The following is a 25,890-nucleotide window of genomic DNA, read 5'->3' on the forward strand; positions in this document are numbered from 1 at the left end:
ATACAGTGTTTTGGACCTATTTTTATCTTTCACCATTCAAATTTATATTTTGAACCTGATATAAGATTATTGTTATGAAACTAAGTGGGGAAACGTGTTTCTTGTTATTAATCTTGACCAGGGATCTTACATATATATATACACCAGGTTGTGTTTATCCTAAATGGATAAGTATAACAGTCGATAAGCATTATCTCTGCGGTCGGTACGGTCCTGGTCAGTCCGGTTATGTCGATCACAATCTAGTACATAACACTCCCCCTTGATCGACACATCCAGTACTGGTTCGTTGCATGCTTAATGTTGCATCATTAAAACCTCTCCTGGAAAACTCCAAAACCAATATGATGGGAAACCACAGACAGGAAAAAGAGTACAACACATGAACTCCCCCTGATGAATGCATCACTGTAGATCTTTGGACGATGCATTCCTATCTGGTCGATGAGCTTCTTGTAATATTTTGTAATTTCGCCGGCCTTCTGGAACTTCATTTGGACATGGTCAAGACGTGCTCCTTTGATGCTGACCACTCGACAATGGCTTCATGTTCTGGTCAGATGGATGATGCTCAATTAGTACTCGGATAGTACTCGACCAGTACTTGAATGTACCTCTATCATGCGATTAAATCTTTCTTGCAGGTCCTCTCATGTCCCACGGTTCCTCTAGTCTCATGGTTTTGCCATACCGTGGACACTTTCATTTTATTATTGACTCAGACATTGTTTTGGTCACTATCTCTGGATGATGTCTCACGACTTCTTTCATTTTGTTGTAGACAATGCTATGTTTTCGAAAACATACATGTTAAGTCATAGACCTTATCATCACACGCCAATATACTCATATATGGCTAAGGTATTGCAGCCTGATATAATGATATAGTCCGGATATGATACTGCAATTATATGGCGTGGTCCACCTTATACTTTGGTGGAACTTGGTCGGACCATAAACCTCGACCAAACTTGGACATGATTGGTTCCTTTCTTTCTTTCTTTATGGATGTATAGACATCTAGTATTCCCATATACTCTGTTTAGATGGTCCTTGACCATACGTTTTATGTACTATCATATGCTGGTCGATTTTCCCATTAGCCGTATTACATATGCTGGTCGATATGGTCGATCTGGTCGGTTCATATTGATACATCGACCAACCACTGATAGAATTTCGTTGGTTAATGTGCAGCAATGGTTTATAATTTGTCTTAACCAATTTATTCCTCTTTGGACTGGTTTAGTATAACCATATACACAAGGAATTATAATATCTCTTGTAAGGATTTATGGACTGATTGTACTAAGTATTCTTAGTCTTTCATATCATTTGCAGCTGTCTTGTTTCAGTCCATGAATAGCTTAGGAACAAAACTATTCTATGAGAATTTATTTTCTCATCTTTATGATACTCTTATCATTTCTTTATCCAGTGATCAATATGCTACTTACTACATTTCTTTCTTACTTATATCCAGACCTTTTCGAATTTGTAGTAGCATCCACCACATAGGAGTATATCTCCTTATAATCTGTTCCTTTGGTCTCTGTGAGTATCCTTGTGTAATCAAGTCATTCCTTGCTTTAAATAGGAATATGAACACCTTAGTCTATGTCTCACGATTTCTTTTCTTTTCCCACACATGACCTATTTTTCACTGGCTTTATCTTATCAGATGGTGTTTCTATATATGGCCAGTACACCCATCTCTTTTATAGATTCTTTGAATCTTTCTTTAAACCCCCACGGTTTCAACCTTTTAATATATGAATGCATTCTTGTATTCACGTGGGTTCTGATCCTCGCATATATATTTTAAACTCAAGTGCTATTTTCTTATGCATCTTTGTCTTTTATGTGTGTATGTGTCGACACTCTTTTATATGTATGGTTCCATTGTGTTCCAGACACGAACTAATCGATTAAAGATTTCATTCTTATTAAGAACTTTCATTACCTTGCAATTTGGCGTCCCAAACTACATGGTCTGGTACCTTAGATGTTTAGCTGCGCAGCCTTATCTCAATGTCTGGTCTGGTTTCCCTTATGACCTCAGATATGTCATTTCTATGCACCTTTCTTTTCATTTCCGAGGTTCCTTATCTTATGGAACATATTGGTCTATCTTTAGACTCTATAGCAACTTGATTATGTCTCTTTTAGGACATTAATTTCGTGGTGCTTAAGCTGGTAAGACTTAGTCATTCTTTTCTTCTCGGGTCTAATCTGTCTGGCATTCTTTTAGCTAGCTTTGTATGATCTTTCTTTGGACGTCTTAAATCATATTCTCTGGTCCGAGGATCTTACCAAGAAAAGGATGGTTAATACCATTCCATTTCTCTTTATAATTGTACCAGCTTATTTCTTTCTCCCCTTGATGTTGGATAGTCGGATTCATCATGTAATCCGTAAACCTGGCCTTAATTTGATCACCCATATTTTGGCTCAAGGTCTCTTATAAAATCGTGGGAGGAAGACATTCTCATATCCAACATATATTCCCAATCTTATTTCATCTTCTTATGAGGTTCCATCCTAGATGGCATATATTATTGTGGTGGTCTATACATAATCTCTTAGGATGGTCTATGTCTGGATCATGACCCTTTATAATTATTAGATGGGAATATCTATGTTCACTTTATATGGCATGATGCATATTTTCATTACATGTAAATCCATGTGTTCCCAACCATTAGCTAGTGATCTTTGTATCACAAAGAATTCGGCCAAGTTCTACCATGGTCATAAACCATGTCACTCGGATTTATAGTGTTGTTCATGTACCACGGGAGTGTCATTTCTCCCTCTCATAAACATGCTTATAAATCTTTTAGATGCTTGGAACATTATAGCCTTATGAGTTTCCCTTGTGTACATGTTACACAACGTGAGATTCTTTGGGATAACTCTTTTGTGCCTTTTTCGATATCAATCTATGCATCAATTTTAAAGACATGGATGGCTAGTCCAGTCATGCCATAAGTGTATAAAATTTCGTGGTCAACCTATCTGGTTACCTAGGCCTTTTGCCTTTATCATACTGATCTTTTAGCATAGTTCAGATCAGTCGGGAGTACAGTCTCAACCATTTCTATGCCTTGGGCGATTTTTTATTTATAATTTTGAAGGAACTTTTTATTTCCTTTGCCTATTGGTTCAATGTGGAAACCATTCATTTTCAAAATTTTATAACTCAAATGGGTTTTTTATTTGGGTGAATAGTTCATGCCCCCTTTAGGCAATGCCTTTGGTCGGATAATTTTATTTACTATACTCATTTTTAAATTTTCATTTGTCATTTATCAATCAAGAAATTATCAAACAAGTCAAACATGATAATATAAAACTAAAACAACTCTTATTATATAAAAATCATAAATGATAAAAGTCAAAATATAAAATCAGAATGTCGAAATCTCGATTCTTAGGCAATGTATATGCCGACCACTCCTTTTATTATTCTGGACGTGGCTTCTTTGGATTCATCCTTGTTCTCTCCAGCCTTATTGGCTTCAGGAAGTCTCATCTCACTGGTTTTGCTTTAGTATCTCATTATTCTTCTCAGCTTGTAATAGATACGAGATCAAATTCGTATAAGTGGTGAAACCTTTTTTTTCTGTAGGTATATTGTAACAATAGATCCCTTGGATCAGCTGTGAGGAATGTCTTTTCCAGTAAATCTTCCTCTGTTACCTCTTCACCACATAGTTTCAATTTAGAAACGATTTTGATTAGAGCTGAGTTATATTCATCTACGGACTTAAAGTCCTGAAATCTGAGATTTATCTACTCATACCTAGCCTTTGGTAATAACAGTATTGTGTATCTAGATTGTAACTCTGTCCAAAGGTATAGAGGGTTCGCAATATTTAGATACTGATCTCTGAGATCCTCAGTGAGATGTTGGTGAATAATTGTTACTGCCCCATATTTTTCATTTTCAGTTGCATACTCGCCTTTGATGATACATCTGTCAAGTCCTCTTATCTTTAGGACAATTGCAGTGTTCATGGCCCATTTTAAATAATTATCTCCAGAGAGATTAAGGGCTGGATAATCCAAATTCGACATCTAAAAATATAGATATTAGAGTCTTATTATTTGACTTATAATCGGATTCGAACAATGCATTTTTGGGTTTCTTTCAACCTTGTAATTATGCAATGTGATTTGGTTTCTTTCAACCTCTAAATTATATAATTCAATCTGATTTATTTTTAGTCAATATAGCAATGCAACTTTGGTTTCTTTTAACCTTTGAATTTATGCAATCCAATCTGATTTTCCATTCAATCTAGCAATCCGATTTTCTCATTGTCTACATGAGCAAGATGAGCTAAAAAAATTAAATTCAGATCAAACTATTGATTCTAGATGATTTAAAAGTAATCGGATTCTAGAGAGAAAAAATAGGGTTTAGAGTTTCGAAAATATGGAGTTTCACTTTTTAATAATTATTTTCGAAACCATTGATCTGAATAGTCATTATATGACTTTAAAAAAATCATATCAATCTTAACAATTATAGCATTTTTCTAATCTTTCAAAAGAAAAATGGAAAATTTCCAGCAACTTATAAAAGACAATTTCTCAAAGACGGAAGTTTTTAGAAAAGTTAATTTTGCATTCTAGCAATCTGGAAACATTCAATTATGGTTTTAAAAAAAGTTTTAGCAATCTTCCATTATTCTAAAACTAATATGTAAATTTTCAGAAACCATAAAAGTCAATTTTCACAAAACCGGAAAGTTTTAGAAAAAGTAAAATTTTCAATTTAGCAATCTGGATAAATCCGAAATTTTTCTAGCAATCTCCAATAATTCAACCAAAATCAGAATGAGATCCTAACAATCATTTCTAGGTGATTCAAACACTTCAAATAATCACACACTTTTTATGCAGTTTTTTCGGTATGAAAAATTTACACTATGCCTATGTGATTAAAAACGAATTTGATGAAACTACTTATAGGGTTTCTTAGTTAGGATTTATCATGAGTTTTGGTAAATTTTAATTAATTTTCGGAATTTATTTGAAGAGGTCAATTTCTGACCAGTAATTGAAAAATCATTTTCCACATAGTTCCAGACCAATGGGTCGGATTCTGATGATGGAAAACTAACTTTGGGGATTTTTAGGAGATTATCATGAATTTTAATTAATTTTTAGACCATAATACATAGTAGGTCATATTTAGGGTTTTAGTTACTTTATAGATCAATAGATCAGACTGTGAGATTCAAAACCATTAGGGTTTCGAGTTTAATTGTTAGAAACAATCTCTGTTGAACTTAAAAGCTCCAACTTACTTAAAGAGTTTTGGGATCTATTATCTTAGGATTTGGGATTTTGCAAATTTTAGTGATCTTAAACCTTTATCAATCAAACAAATTCAGTATGGGTTTTCTTTTAGGTTTCAGAATTTTAATTACCTAAACTTTGATGTTTGTAGAACCGGACCACCGAGAGCAGGAACGAGTCGGGTCGCGAACTGCATGACCGGAACGGATCAGGAGTTGGTCGCCTCTTCTTAACCTCCAATTGAGTTGAATAGAATTTATGAATCAAGGATTTGATCTTGGTTAAACCTTAAACACAAGAGTCAAAAACAAGTTAGAATAATAATCAAACACAAATTGTAAAACAAAAGAAGAGATTAGGGTTTTATGGCAGTTGACGGCGCTGGTTATAACGGAGCGTGAGGGCGCGTTTGATATTGTATTGATACGAGGTTTGCGGCTATGGATTCGTCTCGTCCAGAGCTTCAATTGGATATATTACTCGTCGTCTGGATCCTTACGGTTTGAGAGAACGAACGGTTTGAAGTCGTCGGATGAGTTTTAGAATTTCAGGGTTTTAGGTCACTTGACAGCGCGTCTTAGAATAGAGCGTGAGGGCGTGTCCGGAGTCAGATAGAGGCGAGGCCGACGGTGTTGGATTTGTCTCGTCAAGAGCTTTAATTTGATATATTAATCGTCGTCTGGATCTTTACGGTTTGAGAGAACGAGCTGTTTGAAGTGGCGCCGTCAATTAGGGTTTTTGAGGTAGCTCGGAATTTCAGAGTTTCGTGCTGATAACGTGTTATGAAACTAAGTGGGGAAACATGTTTCTTGTTATTAATCTTGATCAGGGGTCTTACATATATATATATACATCAGGTCGTGTTTATCCTAAGTGGATAAGTATAACAGTCGATAAGCATTATCTCATGCGGTCGGTACGGTCCTGGTCGGTCCGGTTATATCGATCACATCTAGTACATAACAATTATTTTAAATAAGATTATTTTTCAAAAAAGAATTTTTTGCCGAAGGCCTTAAAACTGCTTGAGCCATGGGCTCATTGGGCTGACTACACAAAAGATAATATCCGAATTTGTTTGGATTTTTGTAATAAGTATAAAATATTTAGAATTGAACAGATTCAGAACCGATCGAAAACCATATCAAAACTCTGTATATGAGTCCAAAATAGTATATCATCGAGGCCTGAAAAGTAAAAAAGCAGGCCCATACGTAAATGGGCTATCTCTCTCTCTCTCAGTGGCGCCAAACACAGTAAAAATCGCCAAATGTGGCAACTGGAGGCAAAACCACCCGTCAAATCCTTGGCGGGAAAATCAACGAAAAACCTCCCAAAACTTTCTCCTCTTTTAAAGCCTCCCCATAAATCATTTTCTCCAGATCTTCTTCATCTCTATCTGAGCTTTAGGGTTTCTGCGGTCCAAACAAAAAAAAAAAAGAAATGGATGTTGAGAATCGGAAGACGACGATCGGTGCGAAGAAGCGGAAGAGAGAACCCGCCGCCGCCGCCATTGAGAATCTAACCCCGGAGGAGAAAGATGCTCAGATCCAATCGTTGAAGCTGGAGATGGAAAGCCTCTTCGTCTATTTCCGTCAAACGATTGGTCAGACTCAGACGCCAGATCTGTTTTCTTCTGATTCCCCTTCCTCCTCTGTAAATTCAATGGTGGCGTTGCTGATGGAGGAGACGAGCCTGCCCTTGTCGAAGCTCGTGGATGAGATTTTCTCGAAGCTGAGAGAGAAGATCGAGAGCGTCACGATGGCTTCCGTGAAGACGGCTGTCGTCTCCGTCGGGCAGAGAGTCAGTTACGGCGTGCCTAACGCGGAGGCTGACGTTTTGGAAGATGATGATGAATCTTGTCTCTGGTGCTGGGAGGTAACTCTCTCTCTCTCTCTCTCAATACATGTTTATTTCTTCTTCAATTGCTAGTCTTATGGTTTCTATTAATGCTTAAATAGACGAGAGAGCTGAAGATGATGCCTAAATCTGTTCGTGGATTGCTCAAAGTTCGACGGACTTGTCGAAAGAAGATTCATGAGAGGATTACTGCTGTTTCTGGTGAATGTTTTTCTATTGATGATTACTCTCTACTTGATATGGAAGGTTTTATACTTGTTATTGTATTTATACAGCAATGTTAGGTGTGTTGCAAAGAGCAGAAACTGACAAGTCGTTTAGATCTGATCTGAACAAAGCTGCTGAGAAGCTTGGGAAAATACTGAGTGAAGTGGATATTCGATCTTTTATGGATAATATGTTGCAGAAGAATAGTACTGAGATGTAAGCAAGCATCTTTAGTTTACTTCTTTGTTTGTTTTTTTTGTGTGTTTCTTTCTTTCTTTCTTATTGCTTAGTTGTTATTTTTGGTTGTTAAAGGGCTGATAAAGATGCGAAACGGGAAGAGAAACTGCTTCTTAAACAATTGGAGAAAACTAAATGTGAAGCTGAGAAGGAAAAGAAGAGGATGGACCGTCAACTTCTGAAAGAAAAGTTGCAACTTGTAAGGCTGTCTATTCTCTGGATTTGCCTATTTTGATTTTGAAATCTGATCATTTTGTCTATTGTTGTCAGGAAAAGGAGCAGAAGCTGCTGCAGAAGGCACTTAATGAAGATAAGGAAAAGGAAGAGGCTGAGTCGAGAAAACGGATTAAGAAACAGCAGGATGAGTCAGAGAAGGAGCAGAAGCGTAGAGAGAAAGAACAAGCGGAGCTAAAGAAGCAGCTTGAAGTACAGAAACAGGCTTCTATCATGGAGAGGTTTCTTAAGAGAAGCAAAGACACTTCATCGACCCAACCCAAACTTCCTTCCGTTGAAGTAACTGCTCAGGGTTCGTCATGTGCAAAACCTGAGGATGGAAGTAGAACAGTTATTGAGGCGATTGACAATGCCTTCGCAACAACTTGTGAAGCTTCAGTTGATGATATTCGCAGGTACGGTAGTTGTTTTCGTTGGTGGTTGATCTGTAAAGTATCACTTTCTGTATTGTTGTCTGAGTTGTGTTTCTTTGTAGGGAACATTTTACTTCCTGGCGTCAGCTAAGTCATTCGCTTTCGAGAAGGAGAAAACATTGGGGGATGCGTAGGAAGCCAAAGAGTGAACTATTTCCAAAACTAAAACTATCTACAAATAATGGAGCAACATCTGACGGCGAACTTAACATGGAGAAGCAAGAAGATGAATGTCAAGAGAAACACTTGAATGATGTATCTTGTGTTAGACAGAGCAAGTCTTCTTCATCTGATCGTAAGAAGTCCAGGAGAGCCATGCAATTGTTACAGTTTGATAAAAGCTACAGACCAGGCTTTTATGGTATTTGGCCAACCAAAAGGTTAGTTCTTATTTTGAATTTAAAAAAAATTAGGCAGTAAGCTAAAAGGATATAGATCATTTGTTAGTTTTAGTCAGCTAAAAGTATGTGAAGTATTGACTAACTCCAAGCTTTTAGCTTCTCCATGAGTTTGTTTGTTACTGCTTTTGCATATTAGTTTTGTTGGCAGCTGTCTGTGTGACTACCCCTTCTCTATGCTGTTTAGTAAAGCATGGTAAAGAATGTCCGAAAACAACATAGTTCTTGTAGTGGCTGATCCTTAACTCAACTCACCTTCGTCTATTTTGACTTATTACCATTTTCTGCATTCAGTTGGATTAAACAATCACTGTAGCTTATTTTAGTGTAGCGATTGTTTAGTGATTCTGCTAGAGTTGCAACAATAATTCATTTCCTGTTGTGATATACATCTGGCTAATCCAAATTGAAAGAGAAGATAACAAATACTCACTCTAAATTTTCTTTCAAGTACTGATGGTTCTTTTGTTCAACATTTACAGTCAAGTTGTAGGGCCACGTCGTCCTCTGAAGAAGGATCCGGAATTGGATTATGAAGTTGATAGCGATGAAGAATGGGAAGAGGTAATATAATTGATTTTAACATTTTGATTTAGGAAATCATCGTGCTTTTACAACCCAAAAGATCACTGGTTAATAAGGTGCTTTTTTGTTTTGTTTAAAGGAACAAGCTGGTGAAAGCCTTTCAGACTGTGAGAACGATGAAGAAGAATCTTTGGAAGAAGGATGTTCAAAGGGTGATGAGGAAGATGATAGTGAAGATGACTTTATGGTTCCTGATGGGTATCTCTCAGAAGATGAGGTACAGAAACTCTTTTAAATCCAAAGTTGACTCAGTCTAGGAATCTGAAACAGCTAATTTTGCATTTCGTCTAGTTTTCCTAAGAGCATTTACCATCTTTGTTAATGGTATTAGCTTCACAGTCTAAGAATTTTTGTTATTATAGCGAATGGTTTTAGCTTAGGTGAAAAAGTTTCTTAATGTAAACTCTTGTGATTATATGGTTCAGGGGGTCCAAGTGGACAGAATGGATCTTGATCCGTCTGAGCAGGATGCAACTTCATCTCCATCTACGCAACAAGATCAAGAGAGTCAAGAGTTCCGCGCACTAGTACATCAGCAAAAACAAGTGCAGAGTTTGACTGACCACGCTCTGGCGAAAACGCAGCCACTGATTATATGTAACCTAACGCATGAGAAGGTCTCTCTTTTAGCTGCTAAAGATCTAGAGGGAGCACAGAAAATGGAACAGATATGTCTGCGGGCTCTCGTGGTGCGTGCATTCCCTTGCTCATCTTCTCTTATTGAGATATCGATCAGTGACATACAAGATGAGGATCAAGAAGCAGCGGCCAAGTCATCTTGCAGTCAGAGCACTCCACCATCAGCTTCAAAAGCAAAATCCATACCAGACTCGGATTTACTAACAGTTGTGAGTAGATTTTCTCCAAACAAATTACACTTTTTCTCTACATATTTTAGATAATTCTAACAAGAAATTGACGTGGCAGGTATCAACAATTCAATCATGCTCTCAAGGTATCACCAAAGTGGTTGAAACATTGCAGCAGAAGTTTCCTGATGTTCCAAAGACCAAACTAAGACAAAAAGTGCGCGAGATATCAGATTTCGAGGATAGCCGTTGGCAGGTTAGTTACTTTGATCTCTCTCATAACAACAGCTGTGTTTGGCTTGAGACGGAATTGCTTATCCTTCAGTTGTGTAATGAATATTATAGGTAAAGAAAGAAGTGTTGACAAAGCTTGGGTTATCACCATCACCAGATAAAGGCGTTAAGAGGCCGAAAATGATATCCACATTCTTCTCTAAACGGTGTTTGCCTCCATCCACAAACCCACCACCACCAGCTGTTGAAGAAACAGCAAGATTGGATAATGAGAATGATGCTTAAGTTTCTTTACAGTTTCCATCTTTTTTCTTTTCTTCTTTTTCGGATTACATCCCTCAAAACTCTTTTACGGCTTCTTGTGGATTGAAGTTGTATATCAGGCAAAGCGTTCTAGATGAGGGAATATGATAAATCGGTTAAAGAAGAAGTAACCTTAGATGTGTTTTGTTCAGGTTACAAGTCTATGCACAGCCTTTATAATGTAAAAACTCTTATGTAGTTGTTTCAATCTACAGTATCCTTTGTGCTTTCATTACAACGTTTTGTATACTGTCTTTTAAGTAACAGAAAAATACATGCGACGGTGTAAAGTACTCTTTTCAAACTTGTAATAATCAAATACCATATCTAGCAGTATAATCGTATTGCTACTGTTTTAAAAAATTCCAAAAAGGTCAAAACTCTTTTTGGCTTCTTGTGGATTGAAATTGTATGATCGGCAAAGCGTTTTAGATGAGGGAATATGATAAATCGGTCAAAGAAGAAGTAACCTTAGATGTGTTTTGTTCAGGTTACAAGTCTATGAACAGCCTTTTATAATATAAAAAACTCTCATGTAGTTGCTTCAATTGCCAGTATCATTTGTGCTTTCATTACAACGTTTTGTATACTGTCTTTTAGTAACAGAAAAATACAAGCGACGGTCTAAAGTACTCTTTTTTGTTTTTTTTTGTCAAACAAAAGTACTCTTTTTAAACTTATAATAATCAAATAACATATCTAGCAGTATAATCGTATTGCTATTGTTTAAAAAATTCAAAAAGGTCAAATTTTACTGTAACCAAATAAAACAAACTAAACTTCATTATAATTTATATTTCATGTATATTTTCTTAACAACAATATTTCATGTATATATATTAGTTTATAGATTGCAAAAGAAAGATTTTATAAATAATTATTTTGAATATTTTTAGCTTGATTTTTTATATGGAAAATCAAATTCAACTTCAAACTAAACCAAACCAAATAATACTTATTTTTCTTCTTTTCTTTATAAGAAAGTACCGAAGTAATAAAGTAAAATTACGCAATACCAATGCATAATGAAGAAACACAAATTCAACTTCAAACCAAACCAAATCATAGTGACTTTTTCTCTCTTCTTTTTTTTTGATAAAAAGGTAATGAGGTAAAATTAAGCAATACCAAAGCAAAATGATGCCAATAAATCAGGAAAGGGTGTCTTCAAACCAATTCTGAAACTTGGTCATCTCCTTAGAAGGCAAAGCAGCCAAGACATAAACACCTTTACTATCTCCATCGATGTCTGGAAACAGCAAAACTATGTCTTTCCTATGATACACAACGGGGCAGCAATACTTAGGCTTCCCCCAAGGATACTCAACCTCCGCAAACCCTAGTTTCCACCACGACGAAACCAAAACCTCCCCATGTGGAAACCCTTTGTACATCTCTCCCCAATCTATAGCTGATCTCGCGTATTCATCCGTTATCCGATTCGACCCTTCTCCTACCATTTCTACTATCCTCCCAAACGGCTCTTCCAGCAATTCCTCACGTCTAGCCTTTGCGTACGCCGTTAAAACCGCGTTTCCCGTGTACGAAGAGGGAAGCTGAGGATTCAGCCTCCCTCTGATGTCCACCGCATAAAGAATAGTTGATTCTTTTTCAAGATCCTCTTCCTCTTCTTCTTCTACCAAAGAGAGTGCCTTGCACCTCCAAATCAAAGCGGTTACGACGTTGAAACCTGTAGCACGAACACGACCACTACTAATACTCTCTGAGGCCTTCTCCTTCAGCCTCAAGATTTGTTGAGATGATAGCTTGAAGATGTTGAAGTCTAGGTGCTCTGAAGTGGCCTCGAAGACGGTTGTTGTCTCGGAGTCTTGAATCTGGACAAGCTCGTGGTGTGGGAATGTGACACGTGGTGGAGTACGAGCTTTCAGAAGAGTACGGTCGTTGCATGGAGGTGTTGATAAGGGATTCTCGGTTAGAATGGAGGCTAAGTTGTCGAGAAATGATTTGAAACTAAGTCCGTCGAACGTTGTATGGTTTGTTGAGATTCCCATTGCAAATCCACCGCACTTGAAGGATGTCACCTGCCCATATGTTTAATTTTTAAGTACGTACGTATGCATATTGATCTCCGTGACTTGGACCAAACTTTAGAATATTCACTTGTCATTAACACTTTCTCTATTTGGTTTCGTTAACCAAAGACACAGTTGTATACTTAGGAAAATCTCCGGTAAATTAAATAGTGGCACACCGCACATGGATGGCAAAGCTGGCACTAATGATCATTTGAACACATGATTTATGGCAAACAAGAGTGCAGAATATCTACATAGTATCATGACTAATTTCTAATAGCTCATACGTTCATTAGCTATCGAGTAACTAAGGTATACACTACTTTTCTTCAGGAAACGATTACAATTCAAACAGAATGATGTCACATTAATTTAGACTGATTTGTGTTCGGTGGATTTCAATAAATTCGCAACCAAGAAAACCAGCGTTTTAATGTTGCAATCATTTACAAGTGTTATTTTTAAAGTTTTAATTAATGCCACCAAGTAGCAACTAAATAAATTGACATTACGAACAACTTCAATAAATATGTACATTGATAACGTTATAGTGATTGTTAACTAGATTCCCATCCGTCGATTTTAAAGTGCAAAACTATTTTTTATAAAGAAGTATATTTAATGAAAAATTATATTTTTAAACTGATTTGATTATTTTTTTGTCATCTACTTAAACAGACTCATTATGACACATAATGATTTTTATTACTTTTGATAAAATATTTATTTTGTTTAAGCTAAAATTGTTAGATTCTTTAAAATACAATATGCTAAATTACAATATGCTCAGTTTGTATATTTATTATTTAAGAATATTGAGTTAATGTTTAGAAATATTTTAAATAATAATAGTGGATTAAACTAGTTGTTTAAACAACAATTTTTTAAAAAAAATTATAAGATTTTGTTCTAGTATAAGTAATGAATATCCAAACTTAAAATCCATTCTTAACATTTAGACCCAAAAAGACTTAAAATTCATTTAATGGTAATATGTGTGATGATGTATTCTATTAGTGCTGTCTAATATGTAAGTGATAATTAAATCAACAGTGATGGATTTTTTAAGAATAATTAAAATTTAAGTGGAACAAATCGTAATCCTATGTATATGAACATATGATGATTTTATTTTAATAAAATAGATGCATAAAACACTCGTCGGTTACATAACTGTTTTATTTTTGGGTTCTAAAAACAAACATAACTGTCTTTTTGTCCTGACTAGTTTGTGTATAAATTAGAAATAAAGTAACAAGCTATATAATATTTGTGCACAGTATGGTTGTACTTGTACACTGGAAGAGTTACAAACTTTTTTGGCATACTATCTGTCTGCAGGCAAAACTGGAACATGTCCGAGTAAATATATGTGTCACATGTTACTTTGTGTTTACATGTTACTTGATATAAGACTTATGTTTACATTGTTAAGGACTGAGTAGGGTGGTTGGTTTACTTAAACTAAAGATCTCTTACAGGCTTATCCGTTTATATCTTGAGATCACCTACATGATTGAGTAGGATGGTTAGTTTACAGTGGCTACCCAATGCATTTGACTAGTTTCTTGAGTATTGTTTACCCCTAAATATTTTTCTTTTCGTTTGTGGGTTATTACAAATTTACAATGATTAGAGGAATTGCTTGATTACCTAACTTATTTATTTCATTATAGATATTAATTAGATTAATAAACTTAAAAGTGTCTAGTTTTTTGTAGCAAGAAGTTTTTTTGTCATTTTATTACCAGAAGATTAGTGAAGCAAATGTTAAATTAATTTCTGAAACGGGGGAATAGTCAAAAATATTGATGTTTTATTTATCTACGTTGGAAAATCAAATTCGTATTCGAATCTAAACCTATATCAAACATAATCCTCAAGTAATTACCATAATCTATTGCGCTTATACAGCCACAAAAAATAAAATAATGTATTGCTTAATTATATATAAAATGAATTGACAACTAAAAAACGTGAATATGAATCTGCTTGGTTTGTTCTTCTAGAAAACAAATCTTTTGTTTACTTGGATCTTTTTTTGGTTTTTCTTAAGATCCTGAGAAATTTTATTCATCTGTTTTATTTACGATGCACGCTCGAATCTGGTAAAAATATATTTTTGCGATATTACACCACAAAGAAAAACGAAGTAATTAACGTGGAAAGTATATGTTTAGGATTAATCAATAGGAAGCAATTGGTTGGTTACCTGAAAAGCAAACAATGGTTGATCATCTTTAGGCAAAGTTTGAAGGTGACTTGTAACCAATTTAGCAAAAGCTGGATTTGGATAAACCAAATCTCCAAGTTCCTCCAAAGTGTACTCACTCGCTGCCGTTACAAACCCAGCTCCGGCACCGTTACAGTCCACATCCAGCCGACCAGAGCTAGGGTTCAGCCGAAGTCTCCCGGCCAGAAACTCGTAAACGTCCATTGCTCTCACCAATGCCTGTCTCAGCATCTCCGACACGATCTCAGGAGGAAAATCTTTGTTTGGTCGGAAGAAATGAACCGTTTGGACATCAAAGTTGAGAATTTGGTCGACATTGGACAAGAACATAGATTTTCTCTCACGAGCTAAGGTTTCTTCAGATGGGAAAATGAGTGATGCTTCTTTGATCGTCATTTTGAGATTTTGAAGAAGCAATGATGAAGATTCTTGGTACGAAGTACCCATCTTTCTCTCTCTCTCTAGTTTAGTTGTGTATTGAGTGGAGTCTGTGATTTGGGTTTGAAACTTAATCTTTATTATATAGACTAACACATGGTGAGAGATGTCTAGTTGCATGTAAATTATAGTATGAGATTATCCATCGTTAGTAATATGGACCCGACAATAAATGTAGCATAAGTTTTGATACGGATCGGAGTTGCACGAGAAATCATATGGGCGTCGCGTTAGTCCACTCCAGTCACATGGAAGCGTTTTATTTTTATTTAAAAAGCAAAAATTGTCACTATTGTTGCTTTTTGAGTTGTGATTATAGATTTGAGAGTAGTGATTAGCTTGATTTGGTGGGTGTGAGGTAGGCTTAGTGATTTATTAAAGATTTGATAGGAGGAGGTTGAGATGTCGGCCTTAACTACATAAAAGGCATGTGATCAGTTATTTTCGAGTCAATTTATATGTGCCAATTTTTTTACTTTTTCATTTGGAGTTTTATGGAATAATAAGATTTTTGTCAACATTTAATTTGCAGCATCTAATAATGATTATTCGTTACAATCGTCAGCAAAAGAAAACTACGGTTATGGTCTACAATTATCTCAATTTTGTTGGTTAACCCTTTTCCCATGCAGATGATTAGCCTTTCACTAGTTAAAGGAAATATACGTTGATTACTTTTTTTTTTTTGAAGAACTTCTATACGTTGATTACTTTAGATGTAGTTTAAGTTATATGTTTTAGGTTTCGATAGGGAGATAATCTTTCTCTTTCGTCTCTGTCCTCTGTAGCTGAGCACTGTTGCCTAGCTCCTTTCGTCTCCAGCAGTTGACGAACTTTTTCTTGCCGTCGACCCATCTCCTTCTTATCTACCGGTCCATCTCTAGATATTGACATACCAGTTTTTCAAATAGTTGTTTATGCATGTGACCTTGTTTACTTAGCTCTAGCAATTCATAGCATAAGACAAACAACTGGTAAGTTTCGTAAAGTTGTAAGAGTTCTGTATACTCATATGTTCACACCCTTTTTTTTATCATGATTTCAATACTTGTATATTGGATCCTATATATGATTTTGATAGTGTCTTAGACCATAATTATTGCAGGATGGTGGGGAGTTTCTTGGTGGGGGGGGGGACCCATAAGGGTGAGAACCAAAAAGGAAAAAGGAGAAGAAGTTGTTTGATGAGGAAACGTTTTTTGGGTTTGTTCGCGGGCCCCACGACACGTGGCGTTTAGAGATAGTTCGTATATTGGATCTTAATTTTTTTTTGTTTTAATTCGAAAAAGAAAAAAAAAAAAAAGAAACTCAAGTGGGTATTAGAGATAAACATGCTCTTAGGTAGGCGTTTCCAAATATTTGTGGCATCAGGGATGTATTTATGTCTTTGGGCAAAACATGGTAAAACGATGGTAAAACGAAATGTGAGCTTAATAATTTTTATGTAATTAATAAAGGTGTGTTTCATAATCTTATAGAAGAAACAGATGCAGAATCGTCTATTAGAAATAGTTCACAACGCTCCAACCATCACAACTTTGGAAACACAACATGGTCGGTAGAGACATGTTGTGCTTTCTCCGGTAGAGACATGTCTCTTCCTCGCCAAGAGATCAACGTATGGATGAGAGCTTCTGAGTTAGACGACGACCACCACCACCTTCCTTTGAACTTTATTTTGGTTGGGTATGTTCTTGGGCCTCTGTTTCGCTTCATTTCTGGGCTTTTGTTGGGCCTCTACCTGTGTCATCTCTGTAATATATGGTCTTTAAATTTATCAGAGGAAAGGAACACAATGTCGGTACAGACATAAAATATATCAGACCATTTTTGTGGGGGTTATTGGTTGTAGTATTTTAATGAATTTAGGAATTGTTTTGGATTTAGAAATTTTTGATAAATCCATTGATTTTAAAATCAAATAAATAGATTTCAGAATCAATGATATGGATTTCAGAATCAAAATAACTAGATTATCATAAATCAGTCAAATTATTATGTATAGAATTGTCATGATACAAATTGTATCTTCGTATGAAAGTTAACTAAATTTATTTTCAATGCAATTTTCTTTTCACCTCCAATAGATAATTTAGTTATGGTGCTTAAAAGTCTACAAAGTACAATATACAAAGACAGAACCAAAAAAACAGTAGTAAAATAACTGCTTCGTATATGTAGTCAAAATTATAATACACTATGTCATTATATCTTGTGGTTCTTCTGTCATTCTTCCGTTGATGCTCTTTAGGGTTTTAAAGTGTTTGTTTCTTGTGTTAATTTTCCAGTGTATAATAGAGATTATATATATAATGATAATAGACCATTACGATAGAAAGTAGAAAACTATTATTTAGGAAAATGTTAGCAATTGGACAATTGAAAAATAAAAAAATAGAAAACTTACAAAAGTGTGAGTGCTTGACATTTAAATGAAAACTTTCAAGGACTACCGTTAACAAAAGTCTTGTATCTTTTTGTGAGTGCCTTTAATAATTAACATATGTAATACATACACGAAACTTGTCAAAATAACAAGGTTCAATGCAATATTTGCTCTTTTGTATTTTTAACTTAAAATCATTCATAAATCCATTCTAATCCAATTTTAAATCAAATCCTTAACCAAATCATTATTATTGAATAACACTTGATTTTAAAATCTATTTTGAAATCATAAAACCAATAACAATGGATTTTAATATAGATTTTAAAATCATAGAACCAATAACACTTGATTTGAATATAGATTATAAAATCCCAAAACCAATAACACTTGATTTGATTTGTATTTTCAAATCCATAAAAATATGTAAACCAATAACACCCCCTTTGAGTCTTCGTTCTTCGTGTTTCTGTTTCTCTCCTTTGGCTTCAGCAAAGACGAAAGAAGACACCACACTGGTAAGCCCTTTTTTTTCCCTCTCCTTACCTTCTTTCACAGTTCCTTTCATCTCTACATCTCTCTCGCGCCGCGCTTTTGGGAGAACCCTAGAAATCAAAAAAATAAAAGAAGGAACCTTCGCGAAAATCAGAATCATCATAAGTTTCAATCTTACCCCTTTTTTTGTTTCCAGCTCCCAGATTATCTAATTTCTCGAAAAGAATCATGTCAAGGAACGCTCTTTCCGACGAAGAAGGTACTCAAAAATCCCCTCTTTTCCTCAAACCCTAATTTCGTCCTCTGTACGCCCTAATTTCGCTAGGGTTTCTTCTGCTGATTCTAAAAAGATTTGTTCTTTTTCTTCTTCAGACGATCACGAGCTCGAGGATGAGGATGGAGAGCCAGTTCATGGAGATCCTGTCGATAATGCTGACAACGATGATGATGATGATGACGAGGATGAGGAAGAGGGTAAGTAACGTTTTTGTCCTTTGTTTTTGGGTTCTCCAACTGACAATAAATGATTCTCTTTTGCATTAATGGTCTGATTTCATTACACAAGTGCATGCAGTTCATTGTCTTAAAAAGTCAGATCTATTTGCCACTGTTTCTCCTTAGTTTGCTCCATTAGGTACATCTTATGTTGTTTGTTGCTGCTGGAACTCATTCAACCACTTAAGTATTTATTATCTTCTCTGTCTCTTGGTTTATCACGTGGCTTGTCAAGTTCCTTTGGGTTTGAGTCACTGTTGTTGGTGTGATAATCGTTTCTCTTTCTTTGTAGGTGATGATGAATTTGAGAACGATGGGTTCATAGTGGATGATGAAGAAGAGGAGGAGGATGACGAAGAAGAAGAAGAAAAGAAAAATAGCGATGAGGAGAAGCAGAAAAAGAAGAAGAAACGAAGAAAAATGTAAATGTTATTTCCCTCTTGCACTTCATCCTTCCATATTCGATAATTGTATTCCCTGGATTATGAGTAGTGCTTATTTGTGTTGTTTATCTATCTGATAAAACTTTCCACATATGATGATTTGATAGGGACGAAGATCTTGATGAAGATGACTATCTGCTTCTCCAAGATAACGATGTCAAATTTCAAAAGGTCTGTTAATTACTTTATATCAAGATTATGTACACACACACACACAACAATATATATAAATATTGATTTTCTTTTCCTGAATCATGACAGAGGAAGTTTAAGAGGTTGAAGAAAGCTCAAAGGGAAAGGGAAGGTGGCCAGGGGGGATCATCTGATGATGATTTCGACAGGAGTGGTGGAGCTAGAAGAAGCGCCGAGGACAAGATCAAAGACAATCTGTTTGATGATGTTGATGGTATGTCCTCTTTAGTTTTTGTGATACTTGTATTTGGACTGTTGGCGCATATGTAATATTGTACTCTTGTCTTGTAGATTTGCCTGATGATGTAGGCGATGAGGAGGAATTACCGGTTGAAGAAGATGTTGTTGGGAGCGAGGATGAAATGGCCGATTTCATCGTAGATGAAGATGGGAATGGTCAACCTAGGAGGTACATATTTTTTCTGTTCTTATCTTTCTTTGATCTTATAAGTGTCTTATGTCACGTTTGTTTTTCTCTGATTCTATCTACTCAACTAATTTTTCAGGGGAAACAATAAGAAAAGGAAGTATGGGCAAGGATCAGATATGAGTGCTATACATGACGCTAACGAGATATTTGGTGATGTCGGCGAGCTGTTGTCACTTCGTAAAAAGGGTTTGGCATCTAGTGAAAGGATGGAACGAAGGCTCGAAGATGAGTTTGAGCCAACCATTCTTTCTGAAAAGTACATGACTGGGAAAGATGATGAAATCCGCCAAGTTGATATTCCCGAGAGGATGCAGGTGCGTTCTCTGCTACAGTTTTCTCTATGTGTGCTTATGCTGTAAGTTTATTTGGTCGTCATGGTTGGATGTAAAGATATCTTGTCACCTTTGGCAGATATCTGAAAACAGCACTGGAAGCCCTCCTGTTGATGAACTTAGCATTGAGGAAGAGAGCAATTGGATATATGCCCAACTTACTTCGCTACTGAAAGATCCTGATGGACTTCATATTTTTGGAGGGCAAGGTTTCTCTGTTAACAAGGATGATATTGCAAGATTTTTGGAGCTTCATCATGTGCAGAAATTAGAGGTCCTTGGATTCATTCCTTAGTTGGATGTTCCTTGAGTCGCTCTTGGATTACGATGCTAAATTTTTCCTTGTCTCATTCCAGATACCATTTATAGCTATGTACCGCAAGGAGCAGTGCCGGAGCTTGTTGGACTCTTCTGATATTAGTGACCTCGATACAGAGAAGAAAGCTGAGACCAAATGGCACAAGGTAAGCAGTTTTATTGGATAAACAACAAGTACTTATAGTGTGTGGAAATTGCTGGATGTAATGTAATAGTTATTTGCCTATATAGGTCCTCTGGATGATTCAGGACTTGGACAAGAAGTGGCTCCTTCTTCGAAAAAGGAAAACGGCGTTGCATGGTTACTATACAAAACGTTTCGAAGAAGAGTCTAGGAGGGTCTATGATGAAAACAGGCTTAACCTGAATCAGTATCTTTTTGAATCAGTCATGAAATCTCTTAAAGTGGCAGAAACAGAGAGAGAAGTTGATGATGTAGATTCCAAGTTCAACTTGCATTTTCCTGCCGGTGAAGTTGGTGTTGATGAAGGGCAGTACAAGAGGCCGAAGCGAAAATCACAGTATAGCATCTGCAGCAAAGCAGGGCTCTGGGAGGTTGCAAACAAATTTGGGTATAGCGCGGAGCAGTTGGGACTTGCATTATCCCTAGAAAAATTGGTCAGTGTTCTTTTATACTGTTTATTCCGCGTGCTGGTTTGGAATGACAACTCTGATGCTACTTGAGTCGCAGGTTGATGAGCTCGAGGATGCAAAGGAAACACCAGAGGAGATGGCTATGAACTTTGTGTGCGCAATGTTTGAAAATTCTCAAGCTGTTCTTAAGGGCGCACGGCATATGGTACGTTCCGCAACGAAGTTTGTATTATAAGAACTTCTCCTCCTATTACCAATGCTGAGATCCTTCTTATTTAACCTTTTCAGGCTGCTGTTGAGATAAGTTGCGAGCCATCAGTCAAAAAGTATGTCCGTGGCATTTATATGGAGAATGCAGTAGTCTCGACAAGTCCAACAGCAGAGGGGAATGGAATAATAGACTCTTTCCATCAGTTTGCTGGGGTTAAATGGTTACGTGAAAAGCCATTGAGCAAGTTTGAGGGTGCGCAGTGGCTTCTCATTCAGAAGGCAGAAGAGGAGAAACTTCTTCAAGTAACCTTCAAGCTGCCTGAGAATTACATGAATAAGCTGGTTAGCGACTGCTATGAACACTATCTAAGTGTCGGTGTTAGTAAGTATGCCCAACTCTGGAATGAGCAAAGAAAATTGATACTGGAGGATGCACTTCATGCTTTTATTTTGCCATCAATGGAGAAAGAAGCAAGATACTTGCTAACTAGCAGAGCAAAGAGTAGGTTGCTTTCAGAGTATGGACAGGCTTTGTGGGATAAGGTGTCTGCAGGGCCATATCAGAAGAAAGAAATGGACATTAGCTCAGATGAGGAAGCTGCACCGAGGGTCATGGCATGTTGTTGGGGCCCTGGAAAGCCGCCAAATACATTTGTGATGCTGGATTCATCGGGAGAGGTGCTTGATGTGCTTTATGCTGGATCCCTCACACTGCGATCTCAAAATGTCAACGACCAACAACGTAAAAAGAATGACCAGGATCGTGTTTTAAAGTTTATGATGGACCACCAACCGCATGTTGTGGCTCTAGGAGCTGTCAATTTGGCTTGTACCCGTCTGAAGGATGATATTTATGAGGTAAGGATTCATGTACATAATCTTTGTTCGTTAACTCATGCTAACACAACATACAAAATGTAGAGCTTATGTTGATCACTGGTTTACTTAAGTAGTTCCTCAGTATCTACTGTTTTTTGTGTTCACTCAAATTGTTATTTCTTTTGCATGGTAAATCATGGTCATGTTTCTCCTTGTCTTGTAATTTCAGGTCATTTTCCAGATGGTTGAAGAAAAACCTAGAGATGTTGGGCAGATGGGTGAACTAACCATTGTTTATGTAGACGAATCACTTCCTAGGCTATATGAAAACTCTCGAATCTCGGGCGAACAGCTACCTCAACAGTCTGGGATCGTGAAACGTGCAGTTGCTCTTGGACGCTACCTCCAGAATCCTCTAGTAATGGCAGCGACTTTATGTGGTCCAGGCCGGGAAATATTGTCTTGGAAGCTTCATCCATTGGAGGGTTTTCTTCAGGTTGACGAGAAGTACGGGATGGTTGAACAGGTTATGGTCGACATAACAAACCAGGTTGGAATCGACGTTAATATGGCAGCTAGCCATGAGTGGCTTTTTTCTCCTTTACAGTTCATCTCTGGACTTGGACCTAGGAAAGCTGCATCCTTGCAGAGGTCGCTTGTAAGAGCTGGTTCAATATTTGTCCGCAAGGACCTGATCATGCATGGGCTTGGTAAAAAAGTTTTTGTAAATGCAGCCGGTTTCTTGCGCATCAGGAGGAGTGGGCTTGCTGCTAGCAGCAGTCAATTTATCGATTTATTGGATGATACCAGAATACATCCGGAATCGTATGGTCTTGCCCAAGAATTGGCGAAAGATATTTATGATCAGGATGTTAGAGGTGATTCAAATGATGATGAGGATGCGATAGAGATGGCAATAGAGCATGTGAGAGATCGGCCAGGCTCTCTGAGAAAAGTTGTCCTTGAGGAGTATCTTGCAAGCAAGAACCGGGAGAACAAGAAGGAAACTTACAGTAATATCATGAGAGAGTTAAGCTGTGGATTCCAGGATTGGAGGATACCTTTTAAAGATCCAACTGCAGATGAAGAGTTTTATATGAATTCAGGTGAAACTGAAGACACCATAGCTGAAGGCAGGATTGTCCAGGCAACTGTTCGGAGATTGCAGGGTGGAAGAGCCATATGTGTATTAGATTCTGGACTAACTGGGATGCTTTCGAAGGAGGATTTCGCAGATGATGGGAGAGATATTGTTGAGCTGTCAGACCGACTGAAAGAAGGCGAAATCCTTACATGCAAGATCAAATCGATTCACAAGGAGAGGTACCAAGTGTTCCTTATATGCAAGGAGAGTGAGATGAGAAACAATAGGCACCACCAGCGGAACCAGAATCTGGATCCGTATTACCATGAGGATAGAAACAGTCTCCTGATTGAAAAAGAGAAAGCTCGGAAAGAAAAGGAGCTTGTGAAGAAGCATTTCAAGTCTCGGATGATTGTCCATCCACGTTTTCAGAACATCACTGCTGATCAAGCAACCGAGGTATTACCCTCTATTTGGTTACTTTGATAAGATGATTACATAAGTAGTCTTGTTCTCTGTTGATGTCTTCTTTTAAAAGATATCTGAGTTTATTTGTTGGTGATATGATATTTCAGTATTTATCTGACAAAGAATTTGGAGAGAGCATTGTTCGTCCAAGCTCTCGAGGACTCAATTACTTGACATTGACCCTCAAAATTTACGATGGAGTCTATGCGCACAAGGAGATAGTTGAAGGTGGAAAAGAAAGCAAGGACATCACGAGCCTACAGCGTATTGGGAAGACGCTGACAATTGGAGAGGACACCTTTGAGGATTTAGATGAGGTATGTATAGTCATATAATATAAACTAAAACATGTGTTTGATTATTCAGCATTCTGAAGCTTTTTTTAACAACACCACCTCATAACTGTCAGGTCATGGATCGGTATGTTGACCCTCTGGTCTCTCACCTCAAGACGATGCTTAACTACAGGAAGTTCCGGAAGGGGACAAAATCAGAAGTTGACGAGCTTCTCAGGGTCGAGAAGAGTGAAAACCCTGCGAGGATAGTTTACTGTTTTGGGATCTCACACGAGCATCCTGGTACCTTTATACTGTCCTACATAAGGAGCACCAATCCGCATCACGAGTACGTCGGTCTGTACCCCAAGGGGTTCAAGTTCAGGAAGAGAATGTTTGAAAGCATTGACAAGCTTGTGGCCTACTTCCAGAGGCATATTGATGACCCGCTGCAGGAAACAGCTCCATCGATCAGGTCTGTTGCTGCAATGGTTCCCATGAGAAGCCCAGCAGACCGTGGTTCGCAGAGTGAAGGAGGCTGGAAAGGTAACTCAGATCGCTCTTATGCACCAAGACCAGGTAAAACGCGTTATGGTCATGGTTGGACTTGTCTATGGCTTATGTGTTATTATTACATTAATTCTGGAGTTTTGTGAAAATTGTGAGAAAATGTAAATTGTAGGGAGAGGCGGTGAGTACAGAAACGGTGGTGGACGTGGTGATGGGCATCCAAGTGGAGCGCCAAGGCCTTATGGTGGTCGAGGTAGAGGCAGAGGAAGGAGGGATAATAACAGTGAGAGAGAAGATGGAAATGGAGATTGGGGCAATAACAGCACCGGAGCTGGGGATGGAGGCTGGGGAAGTAGTGGTGGTGGTTGGGGAAGCGAGTCTGGCGGTAAAAAGAGTGACAGTGCAGGCGGATGGGGTAGTGAATCTGGAGGTGGTGGTGGTGGGGGTTGGGGAAATGAGTCTGGCGGTAAAAAGAGTAGCGATGAGGATGGTGGTTGGGGGAAGGAGTCTAGTGGAAAAAAGAGCGGTGAAGACGGCGGTTGGGGAAATAGCGGTGGTGGCGGATGGTGAAAAACATAACTGCGGCTACAGTGTTGGTTTTAAAAATGCAAATGATAAGATAAAACGGCATTATCTTCTTCTTTTTAAGTAGTAGCAATTAGCTTTTTCCCTAAACGCCTTTTCTTTCGTTTTATGCCCTTCTTCTGTCTTGAACTCCGGTTATGTAATGACTTGTTAATTTTCCAGGAAAGTCTTGCAAACAAGTGATAATAGTTATATTAATACTAAAATTTTCGTAACTTACTGCGCTAATTACAATACTGGTTACTGGAGGTTCATTCTTGACGAGTTTTATCAAACTTATTCAGATAACTAAATTACAATGTTCTTATATGTTTCACTAGTGGTTGGAAGGAGACGAAACGTTAGACACAGGATCTTCTTCTTCTGTTCCTGGAGGAGGAGACAGAAGAGGTGTAGGTAGCAGTAGATTAGGCAGAATAGCGGTTGCGTTAGGCAGAGAGTTGCTTGTCAAGATAAACTCTGCTAGTAAAAAAATTCCCCACGAAGATATTCTTACTGCTTCTTGGTTTCTAATGCATTAGCCACGATTCTTGGCCAAACCGGTGACTGGGACGGGCTTGTGGCAGGAATCGTGGTGGCTGCGATCGAAGGGATCGGTATGCTTATGTACAAGAAGAAGAAGAAGCCATCTTCTTCTTCATCTGGTGGGAAGTTGCAGTCTTTTGTAGTGTTAATGAATTTCTGGAAAGCTGGTGATTGCTTGGGTCTCTTTGTTGATGCTTTCAAGCTGGGTAGTTTAGTTGAATAATAATATAAAACAAAGGCCTTTCTTTTATTCTACCATATATGAGCACAAAGAGCATTCGAAGTGTACTTCATTCATTGCCTCCTGACACATTCCCCTATTGGATGTGAAAACATGAACCCTGTTGGACTATTGGATTTGTTGAGGTTTATAAATTCATTGTGTCATTCCTTGTTAGACCATCTTTTGGATATGCAGTATGCACACACACA

General features: G+C 37.3%; 3 protein-coding genes and 1 pseudogene across 3 annotated transcripts; 3 read left to right on the forward strand and 1 right to left on the reverse strand.

Annotated features, from left to right (window-relative positions):
- The first annotated feature begins 6,652 nt into the window (after positions 1-6,652).
- On the forward strand, positions 6,653-10,705 carry LOC130502641 (chromatin assembly factor 1 subunit FAS1-like). Its single transcript, XM_056997392.1, has 11 exons — positions 6,653-7,188; positions 7,272-7,371; positions 7,446-7,593; positions 7,690-7,813; positions 7,885-8,243; positions 8,324-8,641; positions 9,142-9,223; positions 9,324-9,461; positions 9,670-10,092; positions 10,172-10,309; positions 10,399-10,705. The coding sequence occupies exons 1-11, from the start codon at positions 6,754-6,756 to the stop codon at positions 10,570-10,572; spliced, it is 2,439 nt and encodes an 812-aa protein (XP_056853372.1). The 5' UTR covers positions 6,653-6,753; the 3' UTR covers positions 10,573-10,705.
- Positions 10,706-11,525: 820 nt separating this feature from the next.
- Positions 11,526-15,442, reverse strand: LOC108836558 (acyltransferase GLAUCE-like). The gene is made up of 2 exons (XM_056997393.1): positions 14,839-15,442; positions 11,526-12,632 (listed from the first exon to the last, which is right to left on the reverse strand). The coding sequence occupies exons 1-2, from the start codon at positions 15,415-15,417 to the stop codon at positions 11,742-11,744; spliced, it is 1,470 nt and encodes a 489-aa protein (XP_056853373.1). The 5' UTR covers positions 15,418-15,442; the 3' UTR covers positions 11,526-11,741.
- Positions 15,443-17,097: 1,655 nt separating this feature from the next.
- On the forward strand, positions 17,098-25,148 carry LOC108817776 (transcription elongation factor SPT6 homolog). Its single transcript, XM_018590564.2, has 18 exons — positions 17,098-17,126; positions 18,129-18,201; positions 18,375-18,437; positions 18,551-18,652; positions 18,966-19,095; positions 19,224-19,287; positions 19,378-19,522; positions 19,600-19,717; positions 19,815-20,052; positions 20,150-20,344; positions 20,427-20,534; positions 20,620-21,006; positions 21,080-21,187; positions 21,271-22,050; positions 22,241-23,554; positions 23,671-23,880; positions 23,973-24,417; positions 24,521-25,148. Exons 3-18 carry the CDS (start codon positions 18,407-18,409, stop codon positions 24,916-24,918), a joined length of 4,773 nt encoding a protein of 1,590 aa, XP_018446066.1. The 5' UTR covers positions 17,098-17,126; positions 18,129-18,201; positions 18,375-18,406; the 3' UTR covers positions 24,919-25,148.
- LOC108815334 (ycf20-like protein) lies at positions 25,042-25,681 on the forward strand (annotated as a pseudogene).
- The last annotated feature ends 209 nt before the right edge of the window (positions 25,682-25,890 follow it).

Source organism: Raphanus sativus, unplaced genomic scaffold (assembly GCF_000801105.2).
Source record: "Raphanus sativus cultivar WK10039 unplaced genomic scaffold, ASM80110v3 Scaffold0626, whole genome shotgun sequence".
Taxonomy (NCBI): Eukaryota; Viridiplantae; Streptophyta; class Magnoliopsida; order Brassicales; family Brassicaceae; genus Raphanus; species Raphanus sativus.